Raw genomic sequence first — 23,288 nt, forward strand, 5'->3', positions numbered from 1 at the left:
ATGAGCACTAATTGCTCTTCTAAAGGACCCAGGTTCAATTCCTAGCACACACATATGGTGAGTTACAACCAATATATAAGTTCAGGTCCAGGCGATCCTTCTTTAGCCTCTGCAGGCATTTAACATGCATATGAGACACAAACATATGCAAGCAAAGCAGCCACACACGCAAAAATACAAAAATTAAAAGAAAAATGAGTGAGAATCAGTAACATTTTAGTTCTGCTCGGAAAAAGACACTTATGATGGTTAATTTGCTTGTCTATTTGATTGGATCTGGGATCCAGTAAGATAACAACCTCAGAAGTGTCAGTGACAGTACTTCCTGAAAAGACTAACTGAATAGAGGAAGACCGTCCCCCAAAGTAGTGATCCTGATATAAAGAGGTCTGAGGGAAAAGTAGTGGTCTGTTTTGTCAGTTCTCCTTTCACTGCCTGCTAGTAAGTATTTCTACCCTATGGCTGCTGTGGCTGCCACCCTTTGGTGATATTGGAACCCAGATTCATGGCCTTCTAACACAGGCTAAAGACCAGAGACACTTTAGAAATCCTTCAGTGCTCTATTGGGATTTCTGAGGCATCTGGCCTTTCCAGTTGAGCAGCTACTAGGTTCCTATCGCCTCCAATGAACATTGTTCAACTAGGCATCCATATAGGGTAAGTTAATCTAATATATTCCTTTTCAAGATAGACTCATCCAAATGATTCTGTTGCTTTACAGAACCCTCACCAATATAGTGACCTACCATCATCATCCTCTCGTTTTCTACTTCATTGAGCAATTCAGCAAATTCCTTGAATGATTCCGCTGGTAAGAGAAGAAAAGATAAAGCAAATTAGTAATGGAATTGTTGTGCCATGAAATGTTCGTGAACCCCCAAAAGACCACTAAGGAGCTGAATCTGAAACACTTGATTAGTGTCTCTTTATTCAAGCTCGAGCTTGGGTAACATCACCATCTCTGATGCAGGAGAATGGGAGGGGCCTAAGCCCAGTTTTAGGTATGCATTTACAGAATGGAGAAGAGACACATCTGATTGGGGGAGGGCATTATGGATTTTAACATAATTGACTGGTGGTGGGAGCCAAACCATAAACTTCTGCTTTCCTCCTGATTGGTGGTTGTTAGGGAGTGAAGTGTCAGAATCAGGCTTGTAAGCTGGAGGTGCAGATTTGTTGGGGAATAACCTGGAAACTGGAGCTAGATGCAGGTCTTGTTGGGGGATAGCTAGAAACTGGTGCTAGGGACCAACCTGTTAGTAAACTTATGTTCAACCTTAGGTCAGGTTCTCTAAGATGGAGTCTGAACCCAAAAGAGTTGGTCTCAGTACCTATTGATGAGCAGGCAAGGATCCCTGTAAGGCAACATAGGTACCAGTGCCTTCATTTCAGAGAGTTGCTAGATAACGGCATCAGATCTACAGTATGCAGGAGGGCAGGTTCAGTACCTAGTGTATATTGCTCTTCTTTGTCTTTCCATTTTTGCTAATCCCCAACTGGAGAGTTATTTCACAGACAATATTGTATTTGATCCTCATAGTCACACTTAAAAGTATCAGGGGCTTCTCTCAAGGTATGAACAAACAAAACTGTGTTAAGATCATAAGTTCAAGGCGACCCTTGGCTACACAGTGAGAACAAGGCCAACCTGGGCTACAGGGTATCCATGTGTCTCAGAAAACAAGTTATAAAGTTCCTTCCTTATATCTTAAGTATTTCTCCTGATGCATATTTTACAGTATCATAGATAAGCAAGGAACAGTAAAAGGATTTTAGTTTAGTGAACACTATAAAGAAAGAGAAGAGAGACAAATTTTAGAGAGAAGTTCTATCATTTTGTTCCTCGGTAACTTTGTGTAAATGACTTGACCTAAGCTTCAGCTGCCTTACTTAACAAGAATCATGATCATCTACTTAAATGCCTAGTGCTCTATAACAACCAAATTATGTTGCAAATGTGAAGTATGCATACAAAGTAGCTAATACTAACATTTCTCCCCTTCTAGAGCCAATTCTGCCACTTATTGGCAGGGTGACACCAATTCACTTCTCTACCCTGGGTTTCATTTTTTTTTCATGCACACAAGATAAACTAAATACATTTTATTGTGTCTTCAAATTCCCCAACTTCCCACCACAAGCATCAAGAATATTCTCAAACAGAATTTCAATTGCAGAAAACATGGAAGCCTGGGCAAACAAATATGTCCAGAAATTTCTTTTTTGATTAGTTGGTTGGTTTGTTAGTTGGTTTTGCAATGTGCAACTGGGACTGGCCTCTGTAAGGCTCCAGAGTCCTAGGATTACAAGCCTACAATAAAATATCCAGCCTCCAAATTAATGCTTTATAAGTAAAAAAGACTTCTGGTAGATTCCTTCCCTCATCTATTAGTTATTTTAGAATATGCTATTTAATTTTTACAAATTTATACATTTCAAAACTTGCTATCATTGGGTGCTAACCAACTGTGGTCAGGAAACAATTATTTTTATTGTTTGCATTTATTGAAGCCTATTTTTGATTTAACAAAGGGTCATTTGAATATTCCACATACACCTAAAAAGAGAATCCTCTATACTTCTTAGGTGAAGGACAGAAAAGGACATGAATCCCCTAGACTGGATCAGAAAGTGCAGACCACTTTGTAAGACACCATGTGGCCAATAGTAATAGAATGTGGATACTCTGGAAGAACAGCAAGTGCTCTTAATCACTGAGCCATCTGCTAAGCCCTAAGTTCACTTTTCTTTACTGTTCACCACTCCCACATTTCTCTAATTGTATTTCATACAATCAAACACATGAGAAATGTGCTGGTTTGAATAGCTGGCCCATAAGGATTATCCCTATTAAGATGCATGGCCTTGATGGAGTAGCTGTGGTGTTGTTGGAAGAAGTATGTCACTATGGAAGTAGGCTTTGAGGTCTCACATATACACTCTCAAGTTCCACCCAGTTTGGAATCCAGTCTTCTGGCTGCCTTTGGATCAAGATGTAGAACTCTGAGCTCCTTCTCCAGCACCATGTCTGAATGAACAATGCATGTTTCCCACCATGATGGATGATGGACTAAACCTCAGAAACTGTAAGTTCTCAATTAAAAGTTGACCTTTATAAGAGCTGCCTTTGTCATTGTCTTAGTCAGTGTTTCTATTACTGCACAAAACACCATGACCAAGAAGCAAGTATTCAAGCAGGTCAGGATGCAGGAGCTGATGCAGAGGCCATGGAGGGATGTTCCTTACTGGCTTGCTTCCCCTGGCTTGCTCAACCTGCTCTCTTATAGAACCCAAGACTACCAGCCCAGGGATGACACCACCCACAAGGCACCCTCCCCCCTTGATCACTAATTGAGAAAATGCCCCACAGCTGGATCTCATGGAGGCACTTCCCCAACTGAAGCTCCTTTCTCTGTGATAACTCTGGCCTGTGCCAAGTTGACACACAAACCCAGCCAGTACGGTCATGCTGTCTCTTCACAGCCATGAAAACCCTAACCAAGAATCAAAGGTCACTTTTTAATCCATAATATAGTTACTGATCCAAGTCTTCAAATGGGTACTTTCAATTATTTTCTTTTACTCCTTGGGTTTGTTGATCCTTTCTATTCACTGTACAAATCTGATATTCAGCCACTGTGGTAAATTTCATTTATTGTACTTTAAAAATGCAGATATTAGCTGTTTCCTCGTAAAAACTACTTTCAGTCTTTATACTGATTTTCTTTGTGAGAAATTGTTCTCATTCATTCCTTCAAGTTTTTTGATATGGTTTGCTGCTCTTGTTAAGCTATTTCTTAATGGCTTCATAAAGACTGTACTCTGTCATATTAAGTCACTAAAATCTCTGTCCAAGAAAGAAAACTCATTCTTCCTTTCCAATATTAGGGATTAAATTTAAAGCTTCATGTGTGCTAGGCAAATGATCCACCTTAATTGAGCTACATCCCCAGACCTCATTTGGCTGTAGGAAATGTATGGACCACACTAAGTATGTCAAACCAAATTTTAATTCTCTGTATTGCTCAGATAGTCCTTGAATTGCAATATGCCTAAGCAGCTTCAACCAGGCCTGCACCACCAGAACCAGGACTCCTTTAAACAGTTTGAACCAGTAAGTGTCTGTACCTGTAATGGCTAGTCTTATGTCAATTTGATACTCAGAGTTATATGAAAGGAGGAAACCTCAATTGAAAAAGCCCCAATAAGATCCAGCTGTAAAGCATTTTCTTAATTAGCAACTGATGAATGAAAGCCCAGCCCATTGTAGGTAGAACCATCTCTGGGTTCAGTCCATTGTGTGGTTCCATCCCTGGACTGGTGGTCCTGGCTTCTATAAGAAAGCAGGCTGAGCAAGCCATGGAGAGCAAGTCAGTAAGGAGCACCCCTCCACGGTCTGCATCAGCTTCTGCCTCCAGGTTCCTATCCTGTTTGAATTCCTGTCCTGATTTCCTTCAATGAGGAACTGAAATGTGGAAGCATAAGTCAAATGAACCTATTCCTCTCCACCTTTTTTTTTTTTTTGGTCATGGTGTTTCATCGCAGCAATAGAAAGTTGGTACCAGGAACTGGGGTACTGATGTGATTGGCCTGACCACAAGGAAGAATATGAAACACTTTGGGGGCTCTGGACTAGAAAAGCAATTGACACTTTAAGCAGGATGCATGGAAGAGAATGGGGCTGATAATGATTGGAACTATGGGGGTCCAGCTCAAGAGGATTCAGAGGAGATTGTTATTGTTGTGATATTTCATTTTTAAAAATGTGGCTGCTTTCTGCCCTTGTCCAAAATATCTACCAGGGGATAAATTGAAGAGTTCTTGATTAACAGCTTTGGCAGAGGAAATTTCCAGACAACCTAGTATTGACTGTGTTGCTTGGTTATTAGTAGCCATGCTTATGAAAATCTTAAATTAAAAGAAGCAAGCTAATCAAGGAAAAATACAAAATGTACAGTTTGAGGAGAAAGGGGATGCCAGGAAGTGTAGAGAGATTTAGTAAAAGGCTGATACTAAAGGAAGTGGCGACTTCAGAGCAAGACCCCACCCAGCTAAGCTTCCAATTTCTGCAAAAGGAAATAAAGAAAGTAGATGGGAGTTAAACAATCACTTAATGATGGGTGTGGCAGTATGCCTTTAATACTAACAGTCCAGAGGCAGAGGCAAAGGCAGGCAGAGGCAGAGGCAGGCAGATCTCAGAGTTCAAGGCAAACCTGGTCTACAGACTAGTTCCAAGACAGCAGAAAAAGAAACCATCGAAAACAAAAAGTTCGCAGAAATGTATTTGAACAAGGGGTCCATGTTCTATCCCCAGAAAGCAACAGAACTTGGCAACTTTGGCCACATGGTTCTGGCTTTAGAGTCAAGGATACAAGAAAGGCATCATGAAATCTCCCTCCTCAACTAAGAAAAGCCACTGATGCCATGCCTGTATCAGAGGTGTGAAGTGGAAACTTAAGAGTTCTTTGGAAAGTCTCTTGGATGGTGTTTTGCTGGGGCAAACACAGGAAGGAACATTTCGCTAAAGTAGACATAGGTGTGAAAGGCCAAGGCAAACTTGTAAAGGCACATTTTGCTGAAGCAGACACAGGAGAAAGGATGTTCTGCTAAGGCAAGCATGTGAAAAGACATGTGATGAAGGATTCTTTGCTAACAACATACAAGTATTGGTCTGCCTTACATTGCATAGTACAGCTACATTTGTTGGGTCTTCATAGAGAGAAACACACCAAAATAACTTCTAGTAGTGTGCTGCAGTTTCTTGCTGCTTCCAAAGACTCAGGCTGATGGGAGGCAAATGCTGAGACAGGAACCGTGCTGAGGCAAGGCACATGGAGGACATGTGGTGTTTACAGGATATAAATAGGACTCCACAAACTGATGGAGACAGAGCTTGGCTTGCTTATAGAGCTAGTAGTGCAATTCTTGTGTGTCTTGCATCTTTGCTTCCCTGAGGGAGGCACAGCTGAGAACTTCTCCTGGTGTTCCTCTTGGTCCCTCCTGCTGACTCTAGCTGAGGATAAGGCCTGGCTGTCTCGGCTAGATCATGTCACCATTGTTGCTAACCTGACTCTACTGAACTGAACTGCTGGTGTATCCGTGAGGTCTTTGTGACTGGATCAAGCTGATGCTGCCTGCTAACCTGTAAACTGAACTGCTGATTTCCAGACAATACAGATGTGAGTTGCTCCAAAGAACCTTTCTAAACAGGTCCACTTCCCCCATGTCCTTTCTTTTCCACTACCTCTGGTGGGTGGTGGGCTATAAGGGATGTTAAAGTGTTTAAGAACCATTATTAAAAATAAGGTTAGAAAAAAAATAAAGTTACAGAAGTGTCCCTACATGGAGGTCTAGAGAGTTAATTGCATGAAGATATTAGGGTAAAGCCTGGATTACCTTAGAGAGTCTAAGATGGAGATGCCAGAATTGTGAGACACTTGCCAAGGAGAGCTGCTAACAGCGAGTGGAACCAGACCAAGAGAAAGAAGTATGTTGCAGGCAACAAACCTGAAAAGAGTTGCAGATATGAAGAATGCTTTGATGCCAGACATGGAAGTGTAGTGTTTGGAGTTTGCCTAGCTAGTTTTTCAGTCTTTCTCTGGCCAGATATTTTCTCACTATGCTCCCTTTCCTCCATTTTGGAACGGTAATATATTTTCTGTGCCATTTTATGTTGGAAGTATGTGATCTGATTTTTTTCTTTCAAATTCACAGAGGATTGCACTTAAGATATTTCATGAGTCTCAGGAGAGACTTAGAACTTTAAATGTTTAAAGAGTGCTGATACTGTGAAAGACTGTAGGCATTTTTGACATAGGATTAAATGTATTATGTATAACGATATGACTATAAGCCTATGGGGGCCAGGGGGTTATTATGTGGCAATCTTAATGAACATAGCCTCAGTAGGACCATAACAAGGGGCACTATCAGGAGATGTGGCCTTGTTGCAGGAACTATTTCGCTGAGAGTTAGCTTTGAGGTTTCAAAAGCTCAAGCCAGTTCCAGTGGTTCACATTTCCTGTTGCCTGCCAATCAAGATGTAGAACTCTGGCCTCCTTCTCCAACACCAAGTCGGCCTGCACACTGCCAATATTCCCACCATGACAATAATGGACTAGAACTATGAAAATGTAGGCCAGTCCCAATTAAATGTTGTCCTTATTAAGTTGTCTTGGTCATGGTGCCTCTTCGCAGCAGTAAAGTTCCTAAGTGGCAAAGACTTTGTTGAACTGTTCAGTATGTGTTAGAGGGTGTGTGCTTTTGGCACATAGTCAGGCAATTTACAATTCTGTTCCAGCCTTCACTTGCTTCTTGTTCAGAAACTCAAGTCATCTAAAAGTGGTAGAACAGGGCTTTCTCAGTTCTTTCCTACCTAAAACCGGGCATGTACAAAGCTCTATACATGCACATGATTGAGAGTTCCAAGAATATGCCATGGCTTTGCAGAGCTCTCAAAGTACTTATTCTCCTTTTACCTTCTATGATTACTGTACTGGCTGGTTTTGTGTGTCAACTTGACACAGGCTGGAGTTATCACAGAGAAAGGAGCTTCAGTTTGGGAAGTGCCTCCATGAGATCCAGCTGTGGGGCATTTTCTCAATTAGTGATCAAGTGGGGAGGGCCCCTTGTGTGTGGTGCCATCCCTGGGATGGTATTCTTGGGTTCTATAAGAGAGCAGGCTGAGCAAGCCAGGGGAAGCAAGCCAGTAAAGAACATCCTTCCATGGCTTCTGCATCAGCTCCTGCTTCCTGACCTTCTTGAGTTCCAGTCCTGACTTCCTTTAGTGATGAACTGCAACATGGAAGTATAAGCTCAATAAACCCTTTCCTCCCCAACTTGCTTCTTGGTTATGATGTTTGTGCAGGAATAGAAACCCTGACTAAGACAATTACTGTCCAGAAATTTATGTGCTATTTTTTTTTCATTCTGCTGCCTGCAGTAACTGGAGTTCTAAACCATTCCCACTGACTATATCCCTTTTTATATTTCTTTTAAAAATTAATAAAATATGTTTTCATCATGTTTCTTCCCTCCACCAATTCCTCCCAGATCCTCCCAACTTCCCTACCCACCCAATTTTATTTTTAAAATGTTCAAGAAAAAAATACTTGGAAACAAGGAAGCGCTGACTCATTTCAAATAAGACAAGTTGTAGAAGCCATATTTCCCAGAACTTGGAGAAGCGAAAAGTCATTCTGCTTTCTCGAATGGCTACAAAAATCATGGTTTTCACATGTTCTAGGATTATGCAATTAGTTTTCAAAGTTGCCGCACAGCATTTTTTTAAGAGGCAGTAGGAACACATACCAAGATAAAATGCCATGACGTTCATTTCTGTTCCCATTTTGAAAATTGAAGACACTTTATTTATTACTGCATTCATTTAGATAAAGTTCTGAGTTAAGAAGTAGTTAAGGATGAAAACGTTTCCCAGTGCATTTGTGGCTTTCATAGACAAACACATTTTGAAAGTGACTTCACCAGTACTCCTGAGACATGATCTGAGGGTTTTTTGTTTTTAGTATAGAATAGAGTTTATGCAGGGCATGGGAAGTGGGCTTAAGAGGGTAGTAGAGACAGAGAAAGAGAGAGAGGGAGAGAGTAGAGAAGTAGAGGCTAGCTATGACCATGTGGAGAGAGGGAGAAGGGAGAAGAAGCCAAGTGGGCTAGAGAGAAGCAAGCAGGAAACAGGACTGAGTAAGTGGTTTGTTTTATTTTTGTTTTTTAATTTTAAGACCAAACTGAACATGGGTTTCATATGTCCCAAACAAGTACACTACCACTGAGTAGGTACCACTGAGCTACATCTTCTGCCCAATCTTATTTACTTTTTTGATTCATTGGTTTTTGTATTTTCTAAAGCCTAGAAATTGATATAATCTTTCTGTGTCAATCTGCCAAGTACTTGGATTACAAACATTTTACCAAATCCAGCTTGAGCCTTCTCTTCTCAATGTCAGCAGTGGGGGTAGGGTCTCAGGTAGCCTAGGCTGGCCTTGAACTCACAATGCAGTCAAGATATAGCCTTCAACTCCTGATTCTCCTGCTTCCATATCCCAAGGGCTAGCTTTATAGGCATGCAATTATCACACCGGGTTCTTGATCCTTGCTTTCCATTAATGAGGTCCTCAGTAACTGTTAAATTAATTTAGAGTTAAGTTACTGAGTCAAGGAGAACCTAACTGGGCTCAGTGGCATAGGGAAGGCAGAATTGCAATTGTGAGGTCAGTGTAAGTTATGTGAGAAAAAGTTCCCAGGAAGAAAACTGTGCCTTCAGTTGAAATTTCTGAAAGACTGATTCACTGATGCCAACTTCAGTGATGGTACAAAGTTGTAAACACAAGTTCAGAGACAAAATATCTTGGACTAGTTTTAGCACTCTTCATGACCACTTATTGTGTTCCTCTGTACCTGACCTAAGAGCTTTGTGAGTACTGGGTAAATCAATTGGATGTAGAAACACAGCACTCATTTTTCAACCACCCACAAAGCCAAGGATGCATCAAAGAGCATCTCAGGCCTAAAAGAGTCATTTTTTTCACCTTGCTTTAACCCACCTACCAAATAATTCCACTAATGTAGATGCCTTAAATAATGACTATCTTGCACTGATCCCCACATAGGACACAGGCTCCACAACAGGCTGGCACACAGATGAACCCCCTATCTGCCCAGGTCCTGGGCACAGGCAAACCCCTGAGATCTTAAACTCGGGATATCTCAGTACCTGGTGCTGTTTTTCTGCTCCAGCAGGCAGCGAAGATGGTGGCGGGGAGTCACTCCCTGTGCTGATCCCCACGTAGGACATAGGCCCCACGGCAGGCTGGCACACAGACCAGCAGCCTTATTTATATTAGCCAGAAGCTGGAAAGAACCCAGATGTCCCTCAATGGAGGAATGGATACAGAAAATGTGGTACATTTACACAATGGAATACTACTCAGCAATTAAAAACAATGAATTCACAAAATTTTTAGGCATATGGTTTGATCTGGATAATATCATCCTAAGTGAGGGAACTCAATCACATAAGAATACACATGGAATGCAGTCACTGATAAGTGGATATTAATTAGCCCAGAAGCTCTGAATTCTCAAAACACAGTTAGCATATCAAAAGATACCCAAGAAGAGGGAAAAAGAGGGCCCTGGTTCTGAAAAGAGTTGATCCAGTATTGTAGGGGAATACCAGGACAGGGAAATGGGAGGGCGGTGATTGGGAAATGGGTGGAGGGAAGAAGGCTTATGAGACCAATGGGGAGGGGGGAACCAGGAAAAGAGAAAGCATTCAGAATGTAAAAAAAGTATAGAAAATAAAAATAAAAATAATAATAATAAAAATTTTAGACATAGGTGATTCATCTGCCAGGCAGCCAGTCTTGGGGCCTGTGTCCTATGTAGAGAGCAGCAGAGGGAGTGAATCCCCACCGCCATCTTTGCTACCTTCAGGGGCCGAAAAGCATCACTAGGTACTGTATTATTGTGAGCTTAAGATCTCTGGGGGTGCAAACCACTAGAGGTCTGCCTGCACCCAGGACCTGAGCACATAGGTGGTTCGTCTGCCAGCCAGCCAGTCTTGGGGCCTGTGTCCTACCTGAGGATCAACAGAGGGAGTGACTCTCCAACACCATCTTCACTCCATGACAGAGCAGTCAGGGAACACCTGGTTCACTGAGACAACCCAAGTATAACATTGCTTGAGGCAAGACTCCAAAGGCACAAAAGAGGAAGGCAGCACATCAGCAATCTGTGGCAGAGGAAACCTAGGGATCCAGTGTCACAGAAATAACATTAAAGGTCCACAGGAGGTGGAAGCACCAGCCAGTGACAATAAGACCATCTAACAGTCACAGCCTGAGGAGAACTTTGCTCAGGCCTTAGCCTGCCAGGCTTTTGCCTAGACTCAGGGCCTCAGCAGCTAGGCTAGCCTTGTGTGCACCAACTCAGTTGGGAGATAGGCTGCCTAGCAGAGTGACCAGCACTCAGAAAAGGTCAGTGACAATAAGACCATCTAACACCAGTGAGAACCAGATGGCTAAAGGCAAATATAGGAATATTACTAACAGAAACCAAGGCATTATCTGAACCCAATTCTCCAAAAACAGCTAGTCCCGGATACCCCAACATACCAGAAAAACAAGAGTTGGATTTAAAATCACTGGTCAGGATGCTGTTAGAGGAACACATGAAGGACATAAATAAATCTCTTAAAGAAATTCAGGAGAAAAATGACCAAAAGCTAAACGCCCTTACAAGGGAAACACAAAAAATGCTTAAAGAAATTCAGGAGAATGTAGGTCATAAGTTAGTAGCCAATAAGGAGGAAATGCAAAAATCACTTAAAGAAATACAGGAGAACTTTGATCAACAGGCAGAAATCATGAAAGAGAAAACACGAAAATCTCTCAAAGAATTACAGGAAAACACAAACAAGCAAGTGAAGGAACTGAGAAAAAAAAAAATCCAGGATCTAAAAACAGAAGTAGAAACAACTAAGATCACAAAGGGAGACAACTTTGGAGATAGAAAACATTGGAAAGAAATCAGGGTCCATACATGCACATATCAACAACAGAATACAAGAGATAGAAGAAAGAATCTCAGATGCCGAAGATACCATAGAAACCATGGACTCAACAGTCAAAGAAAATGCAAAATGCAAAAAGCTTGTAATCCAAAACATCCAGGAAGTCCAGGACACAATGAGAAAGCCAAATCTAAGGATTATAGGCATTGATGAGAGTGAAGATTTACAACTTAAAGGGCCAGCAAATATCTTCAACAAAATTATGGAAGAAAACTTCCCTAATCTAAAGAGATAGATGCCCATGAATATACAAGAAGCCTACAGAACTCCAAACAGACTGGACCAGAATATAAATACTTCCAGTCACATAATAATCAAAACCCCAAATGTACTAAACAAAGAAAGAATACTTAGGGCAGTAAGAGAAAAAGGGCAAGTAACATATAAAGGAAGACTTATCAGAATAACACCAGACTTCTCACCAGAGACCATGAAAGCTAGAAGATCCTGGGCAGAGCTCATGCAGACTCTAAGAGAACACAAATGCCAGCCAAGACTACTATACCCAGCAAAACTCTCAATCACCATAGATGGAGAAACCAAGATATTCCATGACAAAACCAAATTTACACAATATCTTTCCAAAAACCCAGCCCTACAAGGATAATAGGGAGGAAACACCATTACAATGAGAGAAACTATACCCTGGAAAAAGCAGGATATTAAACTTCTTTCATCAAACCCAAAAGAAGATAACCACACAAGTATAAAATGAACATCAAAAAAATGATAGGAAGCAATAACCACTACTCCTTAACATCAATGGACTCAATTCCCCCAATAAAAAGACATAGACTAACAGACTGGACATGTAAACAGGATCCTACATTTTGCTGCATACAGGAAACACACCTCAGTGTCAAAGACAAAAACTACCTTAGAGTAAAAGGCTGGAAGACAATTCTACAAGAAAATGGTCTCAGGAAACAAGCTGGAGTTGCCATTCTAATTTCAGATAAAATTGACTTTCAACATAATGTCATCAAAAGAGACATGGAAGGTCACTTCTTGCTGGTCAAAGGAAAAATCCACCAAGAAGAACTCTCAATCCTGAACATCTATGCGCCAAATGCAAAGGTACCCTCATTCATAAAAGAAACTTTACTAAAGCTCAAAGCACACATTGCACCTAACACAATAATTGTGGGTGACTTCAACACTCCACTCTCCTCAATGGACCGATCAGAAAAACAGAAACTAAACAGGGAGACAGTGAAACTAATTGAAGCTTTGGACCAATTGGATTTAACAGATATATGTAGAACTTTTCATCCCAAAGCAAAAGAATATACCTTTTTCTCAGCACCTCATGGTACCTTCTCCAAAATCAATCATGTAGTTGGTCACAAGACAGACCTCAACAAATATAATATCGAAATAATCCCATGCCTCCTATCAGATCACTATGGAGTAAAAGTGGTCTTTAAAAACAATAACAACAACAGAAAGCCCATATACACATGGAAACTGAACAATAATCTACTCAATGATACCTTGGTCAAGGAAGAAATAAGAAAGAAATCAAAGATTTTTTAGAATTTAATGAAAATGAAGGCACAGCATACCCAAATCTATGGGACACAATGAAAGCAGTGCTAAGAGGAAAACTCATAGCTTCGAGTGCCTCCAAAAAGAAATTGGAGGGAGCATACACTAGAAGCTTAACTTAACACCTGAAAGCCCTGGAACAAAAAGAAGCTAATTCACCCATGAGGAGAAGAAGACAGGAAATCATCAAACTCAGGACTGAAATCAACCAAGTAGAAACTAAGAGAACCATACAAAGAATCAACAAAACCAGGAGCTGGTTCTTTGAAAAAAATCAACAAAATAGATAAACCCTTAGCCAGACTAACCAAAGGGCATAGAGACAGTATCCAAATTAACAAAATTAGAAATGAAAAGGGAGATATAACAACAGAAACTGAGGAAATTCAAAAAATCATCAGATCCTACTACAAAAGCCTGTACTCAACACAACTGGAGAATCTGGAGGAAATGGACACTTTTTTAGACAGATACCAAATACCAAAATTAAATCAGGATCAAATAGATCATCTAAACAGTCCCATAACCCCTAAAGAAATAGAAGGGGTCATAGAAAGCCTTCCAACCAAAAAAAGCACAGGACCAGATGGTTTTAGTGCAGAATTCTATCAGACCTTCAAAGAAGACTTAACACTTCAAACTCTTCAAACTATTCCACCAAATAGAAACAGAAGGAACACTACCCAACTACTTCTATGAAGCCACAATTATGTTGATACCAAAACCATACAAAGATCCAACTAAGAAAGAATTTCCTTTTTTTTTAATCTTTTTTTTAATATTTTTATTTCCTATATTCTTTGTTTACAATCCAAATGATTTCCCCTTTCCCGGATCCCCCCTCCCCATATGTCCCATAAACCTTCTTCTCTCCATCCCTTCTCCAATCACCTCCCTCCTTTTTCTCTGTCCTTATATTCCCTTCCAATGCTAGATCAATCCTTTCCAGGATCAGGACCCTCTCCATATTTCTTCATGGGCGTCATTTGTTATGCAATTTGTGCCTTGGGTATTCAGGGCTTCTGGACTAATTAATATCCACTTATCAGAGATTGCATTGCATGTGTATTCTTTTGTGATTGGGATACCTCACTTAGGATGATATTTTCCAGATCAAAATATTTGCCTAAAAATTTTGTGAATTCATTGTTTCTAATTGCTGAGTAGTATTCTATTGTGTAAATATACCACATTTTCTGTATCCATTCCTCCTTTGAGGGGCATCTGGGTTCTTTCAAGCTTCTGACTATTATAAATAAGGCTGCTATGAACATAATGGAGCATGTGTAAGAAAGAATTTCAAGCCAATTTCCCTTTTGAATATTGATGCAAAAATACTCAATAAATTTCTTGCCCACCAAATCCAATGGATCAGCCACCATGATCAAGTAGGCTTCATCCCAGGGATGCAGGGATGGTTCGATATATGGAAATCCATCAATGCTATCCACTATATAAACAAACTCAAAGAAAAAAAACACATGATCATTGCATTAGATGCTGAAAAGCATTTGTCAAAGTTCAGCATCCTTTCATGCTAAAAGTCTTGGAAAGGACAGGAATTCAAGGCCCATATCTAAACATAGCAAAAGCAATATACAGAAAACCGGTAGCCAACATCAAACTAAATAGAGAGAAACTTGAAGCAATCCCACTAAAATCAGGGACTAGACAGGGCTGCCCCCTCTCTCCATATCTTTTCAATATAGTTCTTGAAGACCTAGCTAGAGCAATTAGACAACATAAGGAGGTCAAATTGGAAAGTAAGAAGTCAAACTATCACTATTTGCAGATGATATGATAGTATACTTAAGTGACCCCCCCCCAAAAAAAACTCCACCAGAGAACTCCTACAGCTGATAAACACCTTCAGCAAAGTGACTGGTTACAAAAGCAACTCAAGCAAATCAGTAGCCTTTCTATACTCAAAGGATAAGCAGACTGAGAAAGAAATTAGGGAAATGACTCCCTTCACAATAGCTACAAACAGCATAAAGTATCATGGTGTGACTCTAACCAAACAAGTGAAAGACCTATATGACAAGAACTTCAGATCTCTGAAGAAGGAAATCGAAGAAGATCTCAGAAAATGGAAAAATCTTCCATGCTCGTGGATTGGCATGATTAATATAGTTAAAATGACCATCTTGCCAAAAGCAATCTACAGATTCAATGCAATCCCCATCAAAAATCCCAACTCAGTTCTTCATAGAGCTAGAAAGAGAAATTCTCATATTTATCTGGAATAACAAAAAAAAAAAAAAAAACCCAGGATAGTTAAAACTATTCTCAACAGAAAAGAACTTCTGGGGGACTCAGTACCCCAGACCTCAAACATTACTACAGAGCAATAGTGATAAAAACTGCATGGTATTGGTACAATCTCAGGCAAGTGGACCAATGGAATAGGATTGAAGACCCAGAAATGAACCCACATACCTATGGTCACTTGATCTTCGACAAAGGAGCTGAAAGCATTCAGTGGAAAAAAAGATAGCCTTTTCAACAAATGGTGCTGGTTCAACTGGAGGTCAGCATGTAGAAGAATGTGAATCGATCCATTCTTATCTCCTTGTCCTAAGCTCAACTCCAAGTGGATCAAGGACCTCCACATAAAACCTGACACACTGAAACTAATCGAAAAGAAACTGGGGAAGACCCTGGAGGACATGGGCACAGGGGAAAAATTCCTGAATAGAACACCAATAGCTTATGCTCTAAGATCAAGAATTGACAAATGGGACCTCATAAAACTACAAAGTTTCTGTAAGGCAAAGGACACTGTCAAAAGGACAAAACGTCAACCAACAGATTGGGAAAGGATCTTCACCAACCCTAAATCTGACAGAGGGCTAATATCTAATATATACAAAGAACTCAAGAAGGTAGAACCCAGAGAACCAAATAACCCTATTAAAAAGTGGGGTACAGAGCTAAACAAAGAATTTTCACATGAAGAACTTTGGATGGCTGAGAAGTACCTTAAGAAATGTTCAAAATCATTAATCATTAGGAAAATGCAAATCAAAACAATCCTAAGATTTCACCTCACACCAGTCAGAATGGCTAAGGTCAAAAAAATCAAGAGATAGCAGGTGTTGGTGAGGATGTGGAGAAAGAGGAACACTCCTCCACTGCTGGTGGTATTGCAAGATGGTGCAACCAGTTTGGAAATCAGTCTGGCGGCTCCTCAGAAATCTGGGCATGACACTTCCAGAGGACCCTGCTATACCTCTCCTGGGCATATACCCAGAGGATTCCCCAGCATTTGATAAGGACACATGCTCCACTATGTTCATAGCAGCCCTATTTGTAGTAGCCAGAAGCTGGAAAGAACCCAGGTGTCCCTCAACGGAGGAATGGATACAAAAAAATGTGGTATATATACACAATGGAGTACTATGCAGCCATTAGAAACAACGAATTCAAAAATTCTTAGACAAATGGATGGAGCTGGAGAACGTCATACTAAGTGAGGTAACCCAGTCTCAAAAGATCAATCATGGTATGCACTCACTGATAAGTGGATATTAGCCTAGAAACTTTGAATTCCCAAGACATAATCCACAAATTAAATGATGTCCAAAAAGAATGGAGGAGTGGCCCCTGGTTCTGGAAAGGCTCAGTGCAGCAGTATAGGGGAATACCAGAACAGGGAAGTGGGAAGGGGTAGATGGGGGAACAGGGGGAGGGAAGAGGGCATATGGGACTTTTGGGTAGTGGGTAGCCAGAAAAGGGGAAATAATTTGAAATGTAAATTAAAAATATATCGAATAAAAAAAGTCAATTTTTTAAAATTACTATCTTAGTTCTATTAATATAAAATATCAAGAAATTGATTCCATATTGAGACATGGAAATTGGGGCAACCTAAATCTGTCCTCCCAGGCTGTGGTCATTCTTATTTAGTTCCAGAATAAACTGTCTCTTGTCCACTTTGAGGTAAGAGTTACAAGTTTGTTGGGCATCCATTCCTTCCTTTGTTTTTCTTTCTTCCTTTCTTGTTTTCATTGACAACTACACAGTGGATTATGTAGAGGATTACCTGAACTAAATAGTGAGGTGCTGTTTCAAATACATAAATATTTTTAAAGTAGTTCATTATTCCCTGTCTGGACTATAAAATGTCCTATAAATGTATCTGTTAAAGGTGGATTCCAAAATCTTACTGACATATATGGCATGAGGCAACAAATAATTTAGCAAAGTCAAGACAGAATCTGCATTCCAGATATTTACTATCCAAAAGCCTCATGGTTCTGCTCTCTTACTCCAACTAACTCATTTCATTGTTTTTATTTTGAAAGATGTGGTCTTACTATGTAGCTCAGGCTAGCCTTGAACTCACTATATAGTCCAGGTTTGTAGACCTACATTAATAACTGAATACTGGGATCACAGGCAGGGACCATCAAGACTGGGTTTATTTTAGTCCTGAGGAAATTGAAACCAGAAATTGGAACCTGATTGTCCAAGATCACTGGACAAGGGTGACTTTATGACAAAGTCACAAATCTGACTATATTGTCAGAAAGGAGTTGCACTTCAATGATTATTCTTCTGCTATCCTGTTTTGCAAAGTGAAAAGGAAAGAAATTAATGGCTTTAGTAAGGAGTCCAAACCATGCATTAGCATGCTGTAGAAGGAAGAGTCACTAAAGAGCACTTCTTTTTTTTTTTTGAGTCCATTTTTTATTCGATATATTTTTTATTTACATTTCAAATGATTTCCCCTTTTCTAGCCCCCCACTCCCCGAAAGTCCCGTAAGCCCCCTTCTCTCCCCCTGTCCTCCCACCCACCCCTTCCCACTTCCCCATTCTGGTTTTGCCAAGTTCTGCTTCACTGAGTCTTTCCAGAACAAGGGGCCACTCTTCCTTTCTTCTTGTACCTCATTTGATGTGTGGATTATGTTTTGGGTATTCCAGTTTTCTAGGTTAATATCCACTTATTAGTGAGTGCATACCATTCTTTTTTTTAAGAGCACTTCTTGCTCCCTCTTCAGATAAAAGAAACAATGACTAGGAAAACTGGTTACAGAAAAGGAAGGAAAGCACCCTGCAGAAGACCAGCACTATAATCAACAACACAATGCCAGACCCCAACCACCATAATCATGACTAGGAAAACTGTTTGCCACATTCTTCAATAATGTCAAGTAGTTCCTAAATATTAAAATGAGACTCAGGCAAGAATTAACACTCCCTGGAGATTTTCAGGAAGGAAATAACAAAAAGCCAAGAAAGGTAAAGAAAATACCATTATATATATCATGTCTAATATTCTATCACTGTACTAATGAGAAAATTAAAGTTCAATAAGACTAAGCAAATGTTTTACAATATTAAAATAAACAGTGCCTTCCAAAAAGTATCATAATCTTTCCATAATGTTGTCAATATTGATCAGATGGCTTACAACTGCCTACACTCTTTTACCTAGAAACCCATTTGGAAAGCAAGCCTAAAAAGAACCCAGACCACAAAAGGAAAAGCCTTTAGAATCAAGGTAGGCACTCAGCATTATTAATAAAGGTAAATAACTAAAAACAATTAAAATTTCTAAAAAAGTATCTAAGAAATGATTATGTGCATCTACTTAATAGACTAATTTTATAGCTTCTTTAAAAGAATATTACATAAAATTTTATGAACATGGTAAAATGTCTATGGCATTACATTATGTGAAAGAAGCAAAATATAAAAAATACTTTAAGTATGCTAGACAAACTAAAGAATAGTTTTCCATAGGGTTTTGAAAGAGAAAAACATGAAGTGGGTAGGTGAGAGAGATCTGAGAAGGAGTTAAGTGAAAAATAACAAAATATATTGCATGAAATTTTTGAAATACGTTTTCTGTGTATGAAGCAAAATTAAGTTATATGTATAATATGATTACAAATAACTACAGAAAATTATGCTGAAACAAGACAAAACTACTCAAAGGTGGTTCTTTATGAAAGTGCATATGTATAAATTTTTGAATCAAGATTAATTGATTTAAAATCCCATTAAGCAAGACAGGAAAAGAAAAGAAGCTAGACCAACAGTATGGTGATGCATACACTCTTAATCCCAGCACTGTGGAGGTAGAGGCAAGTGTATCTCTATGAGTTCTAGGCCATCCTGGTCTATATAATGAGTTCTAGGCTAGCCAAAATTACACAGTGAGGCCCTGTCTCAAAAAAATAAAATCCCAGAGCATCTTGTAGGCAGTATAAATTGTAGAGCAAAGGTTTTATGACTCTGGGTTGGTGTCCCAATTGCTGCACTGGAATTCTTGCCTGATTATAGATGGCCAATTCAAGTTCTTTATCATCAACTGCTAGGAGTCTTAGCTAGAGTCACCCTCATAGACTCCCAGGAGTTTCCATTGTACTAAATTTCTAGCTTATACCAGAGATTCCCCCCTTCCCAGATTGCAGTTGTCTCTTCCAGAACTCTCTCCACCACCCACCCCCTGACACTGCCTTGGGGGATGGGAAGTAGTACCCAGAGGCTGCTCAGAGATAGCCCAGAGATCTAATATAGAAAATGAATCCTAATGATTTTCTGATATAGATTGGGACCTAGCCCAATTGTCATAAGAGAAGCTTTCTCTAGCAGCTGATGGAAACGGATGTAGATACCCACAGCCTAACATTAGGTGGAGTTTGGGGAATCCTGTAGAAGAAGGGGAAGAAGGATTGTAGGAGCCAGGGGCGGGTCAAAGATACCACATGAATACAACCTACAGAATCAACTAACTTGGGCTCATAGGAGCTCACAGTAACTGAACTAACAACCAGGAAACCTGCATAGGACTGACCTACAACTTCTGCATAGATGTTACAGCTTTGTCTTCTTGCTTGTACGGCTCCTAACAGTGGGAGGAGGGGTTATCTCTGACTCTGTTGCCTGCTTTATGGATTCTTTGCCTCCTACTGGGTTGCATAGTCTAGCCTTAATAGGAGATACCTAGTCTTACTGTAACTTGATATTCCATGTTTGGTTGACATCCATGGGAGGCCTGCCCTTTTTTGAAGAGAAATGGAGGAAGAATGAATGGGGATATGGAGAGGTGTGGGAAAGACTGGGGGGAGTGAAAGACATGGAAACTGCATTTGGGATGTAAAAAAAGAAGGAAAGAAAATTCTGTGTGTGTGTGCATGTGTGTGTGTGTGTGTGTGTTTATGTTGGTTCGAATACACTTGGCCCAGAGAGTGGCACTGTTAAGAGGTATAGCTTTGTTGGAAAAGGTGTGGCCTTATTGGAAAAAGTACTTCACTGTGGGAGTGGTCTTTGAGACCCTCTTTCTACCTGCCTGAGGACAGTCTTCTTCTGTTTGCCTTCAGTACAAGATGTACTACAAGTCTAAACTCCTCCTGCACTATGCCTGCCTGGATGCTGCCATGTTCCTTCTGCCTTGATGATACTGGACTAAATCTCAGAACCTGTAAGCCAGCCCGAATTAAATGTTGTCCTTTATAAGAGTTCCCTCTACATCCTTCTGTGCAAATCCCGCCAGGAGAGAGTGGTCTTTCACTTCTGAGCATGGAGGTGAGATCTCCACCTTCTCTCTGGAGGGGACCGGCTAGGTGCACACGGGGCATGCAACCAGTGGAGCAGCTGGGACAGAAGACTTTCCACTGCCATTTGCACCAGGGAGCCAGGCAGCTCCACATCCTTCTGTGCACAGACCCTGCCACAGGAGAGTTGGTCTCCCAAGAATACAGACACAGGCTTACAGGCCCAGAGGAAGGACACCTCCAGCCAGAGACAGCAATACCAACTAGCACCAGAGATAACTAGATGTTAAAAGGCAAGTACCAGAGCCCTACCAACAGAAACCAAGGCAACATGGCAACATCATAACCCAGCCCTCCCACCACAGCAAGTCCCAGATACCCCAACACACCGATAAAGCAAGAGTTGGGTTTAAAATCGTATCTCATGATGCTGATAGTGGGCTTCAAGAAGGACTTAAATAACTCCCTTAAAGAAATACGGGAGAATAGGGGTCAACAGTAAAAGCCCTTAAAGAGGAAACACAAAAATCCATTCAAGAAATACAGGAGAACATGGGTCAACAGGCATAAGACCTTAAAGAGGAAACACAAAAATCCCTTAAAGAATTACAGGAAAACACAATCAAGTGAAGGAACTGAACAAAACTATCCAAGATCTAAAAGTGGAAATAGAGGGCTGGAGAGATGGCTCAGCGGGTAAGAACACTGACTGTTCTTCTGAAGATCCTGAGTTCAAATCCCAGCAACCACATGGTGGCTCACAACCATCTGTAATGAGATCTGATGCCCTCTTCTGGTGTGTCTGAAGACAGCTACAGTGTACTTAGATATAACAAATAAAAATAAATCCTTAAAAAAATAAAAGTAGAAATAGAAACAATAAAGAAATCACTAAGTGAGACATCTCTGGAGACAGAAAACCTTGGAAATAATTCAGGAGTCATCAACAACAGAATATAAGAGATAGAAGAAAGAATCTCAGGTGCTGAAGATACCATAGAAAACATTAACTCAACAATCAAAAAAATGCAAAATGCATAAAGCTTAGAACCCAAAACATCCAAGAAATCAAGGACACAGTGAGAACACCAAACCTAAGGATTATAGGTATAGAAGAGAGCAAAGATTTACGACTTAAAGGGCCAGTAAATATCTTCAACAAAATTATAGAAGAAAACTTCCCTAACCTAAAGAAAGAGATGCCCATGAACATACAAGAAGCCTACAGAACTCCAAACAGACTGGACCAGAACAGAAAATCCTCCAGGTACATAATAATCAAAACACCAAATGCACTAAACAAAGAAAGAATATTAAAAGCAGTAAGGGGAAAAGGCCAAGTAACATATAAAGGAAGACCTATCAGAATCACACCAGACTTCTCACCAGAGACCATGAAAGCTAGAAGATCCTGGGTAGAGCTCATGCAGACTCTAAGAGAACACAAATGCCAGCCAAGACTACTATACCCAGCAAAACTTTCAATCACCATAGATGGAGAAACCAAGATATTCCATGATAAAACCAAATTCACACACTATCTTCCCACAAATCCAGTCCCACAAAGGATAATAAATGGAAAATGCCAACACAAGGAGGGAAACTACACCCTAGAAAAAGCAAGAAAGTAATCTTCTTCCAACAAACCCAAAAGAAGATACCCACACAAACATAAAAATAATATCAAAAATAACAGGAATCAACAACCACTATTCCATAATATCTCTTAACATCAATGGACTCAATTCCCCAATAAAAAGACACAGACTAACAGAAATATTTTTCATGTAAATCTTCAATTTTATCAGAAAATGTTTGTAATTCCTCTTTCAATTAATTTAGTAATGTTTTTATGTCTACCATTTTATCTGCATTATTTTTCATGATAATCTTCAATTTTAACATGTTTTTCTATATATTTCTTCTATTTTATCAGAAATTTTTCCATGTAAATCTCTGATTTTTTCACAAATGTTTTTAATTCCACCTACAATTAATTTAGAAAGTTTTTTATATCTGTATAATTTCCATGATAATCTTTAATTTTAACATGTTTTTCTATATATTTCTTGAATTTTATCAGAAATATTTTCCATGTATATATTCAACTTTATCAGAAAATGTTTATAATTCCACTTTCAATCAACTTAGTAATACTTTTATGCCTACCATTATTGTATCTATATAAAATTTTCCATGATAATTTTCAATTTTAACATGTTTTTCTACATTTTTCTACAATTTTATCAGAAATGTTTTCCACATAAATCTTCAATTCTATCATAAAATGTTTTACTTCCTTTTTCAATTAATTTAGCAATGTTTTTTATGTCTACCACTTTACTCTTTAATTCTCCATGAAAACTGTCAATTTTAGCATGCTTTTATATATATATATATATATTCTTTTTTATCAAAAATATTTTCCATGTTAATCTTTAATTTTATCATAAAAAGTTTTTAACTTCCTCTTTCAATAAAAGAACATGCTTTTCAAAAAAATTTAAAAAGAGTTGCCTTGGTCATGGTGTCTCTTCACAGCAATGAAATCCCCAAGGTAATATCCCAACACAACAAGCTATACACAGTGAGTCATGCCTGCAATCTCAACACTTGGAATGCTAAAATCTGGGAATTGTGAAAGT

General features: G+C 39.6%; 1 protein-coding gene across 1 annotated transcript in view; it reads right to left on the minus strand.

Annotated features, from left to right (window-relative positions):
- The window catches only part of Ophn1 (oligophrenin 1), a 353,532-nt gene that overhangs the window by 221,948 nt on the left and 108,296 nt on the right, over window positions 1-23,288 (minus strand). The window contains exon 4 of the mRNA XM_052171168.1: window positions 747-808. Within this exon, the coding sequence (XP_052027128.1) occupies window positions 747-808 (62 nt within the window). The remainder of the gene's footprint in view (window positions 1-746; window positions 809-23,288) is intronic.

Source organism: Apodemus sylvaticus, chromosome X (genome assembly GCF_947179515.1).
Source record: "Apodemus sylvaticus chromosome X, mApoSyl1.1, whole genome shotgun sequence".
NCBI classification, from domain to species: Eukaryota; Metazoa; Chordata; class Mammalia; order Rodentia; family Muridae; genus Apodemus; species Apodemus sylvaticus.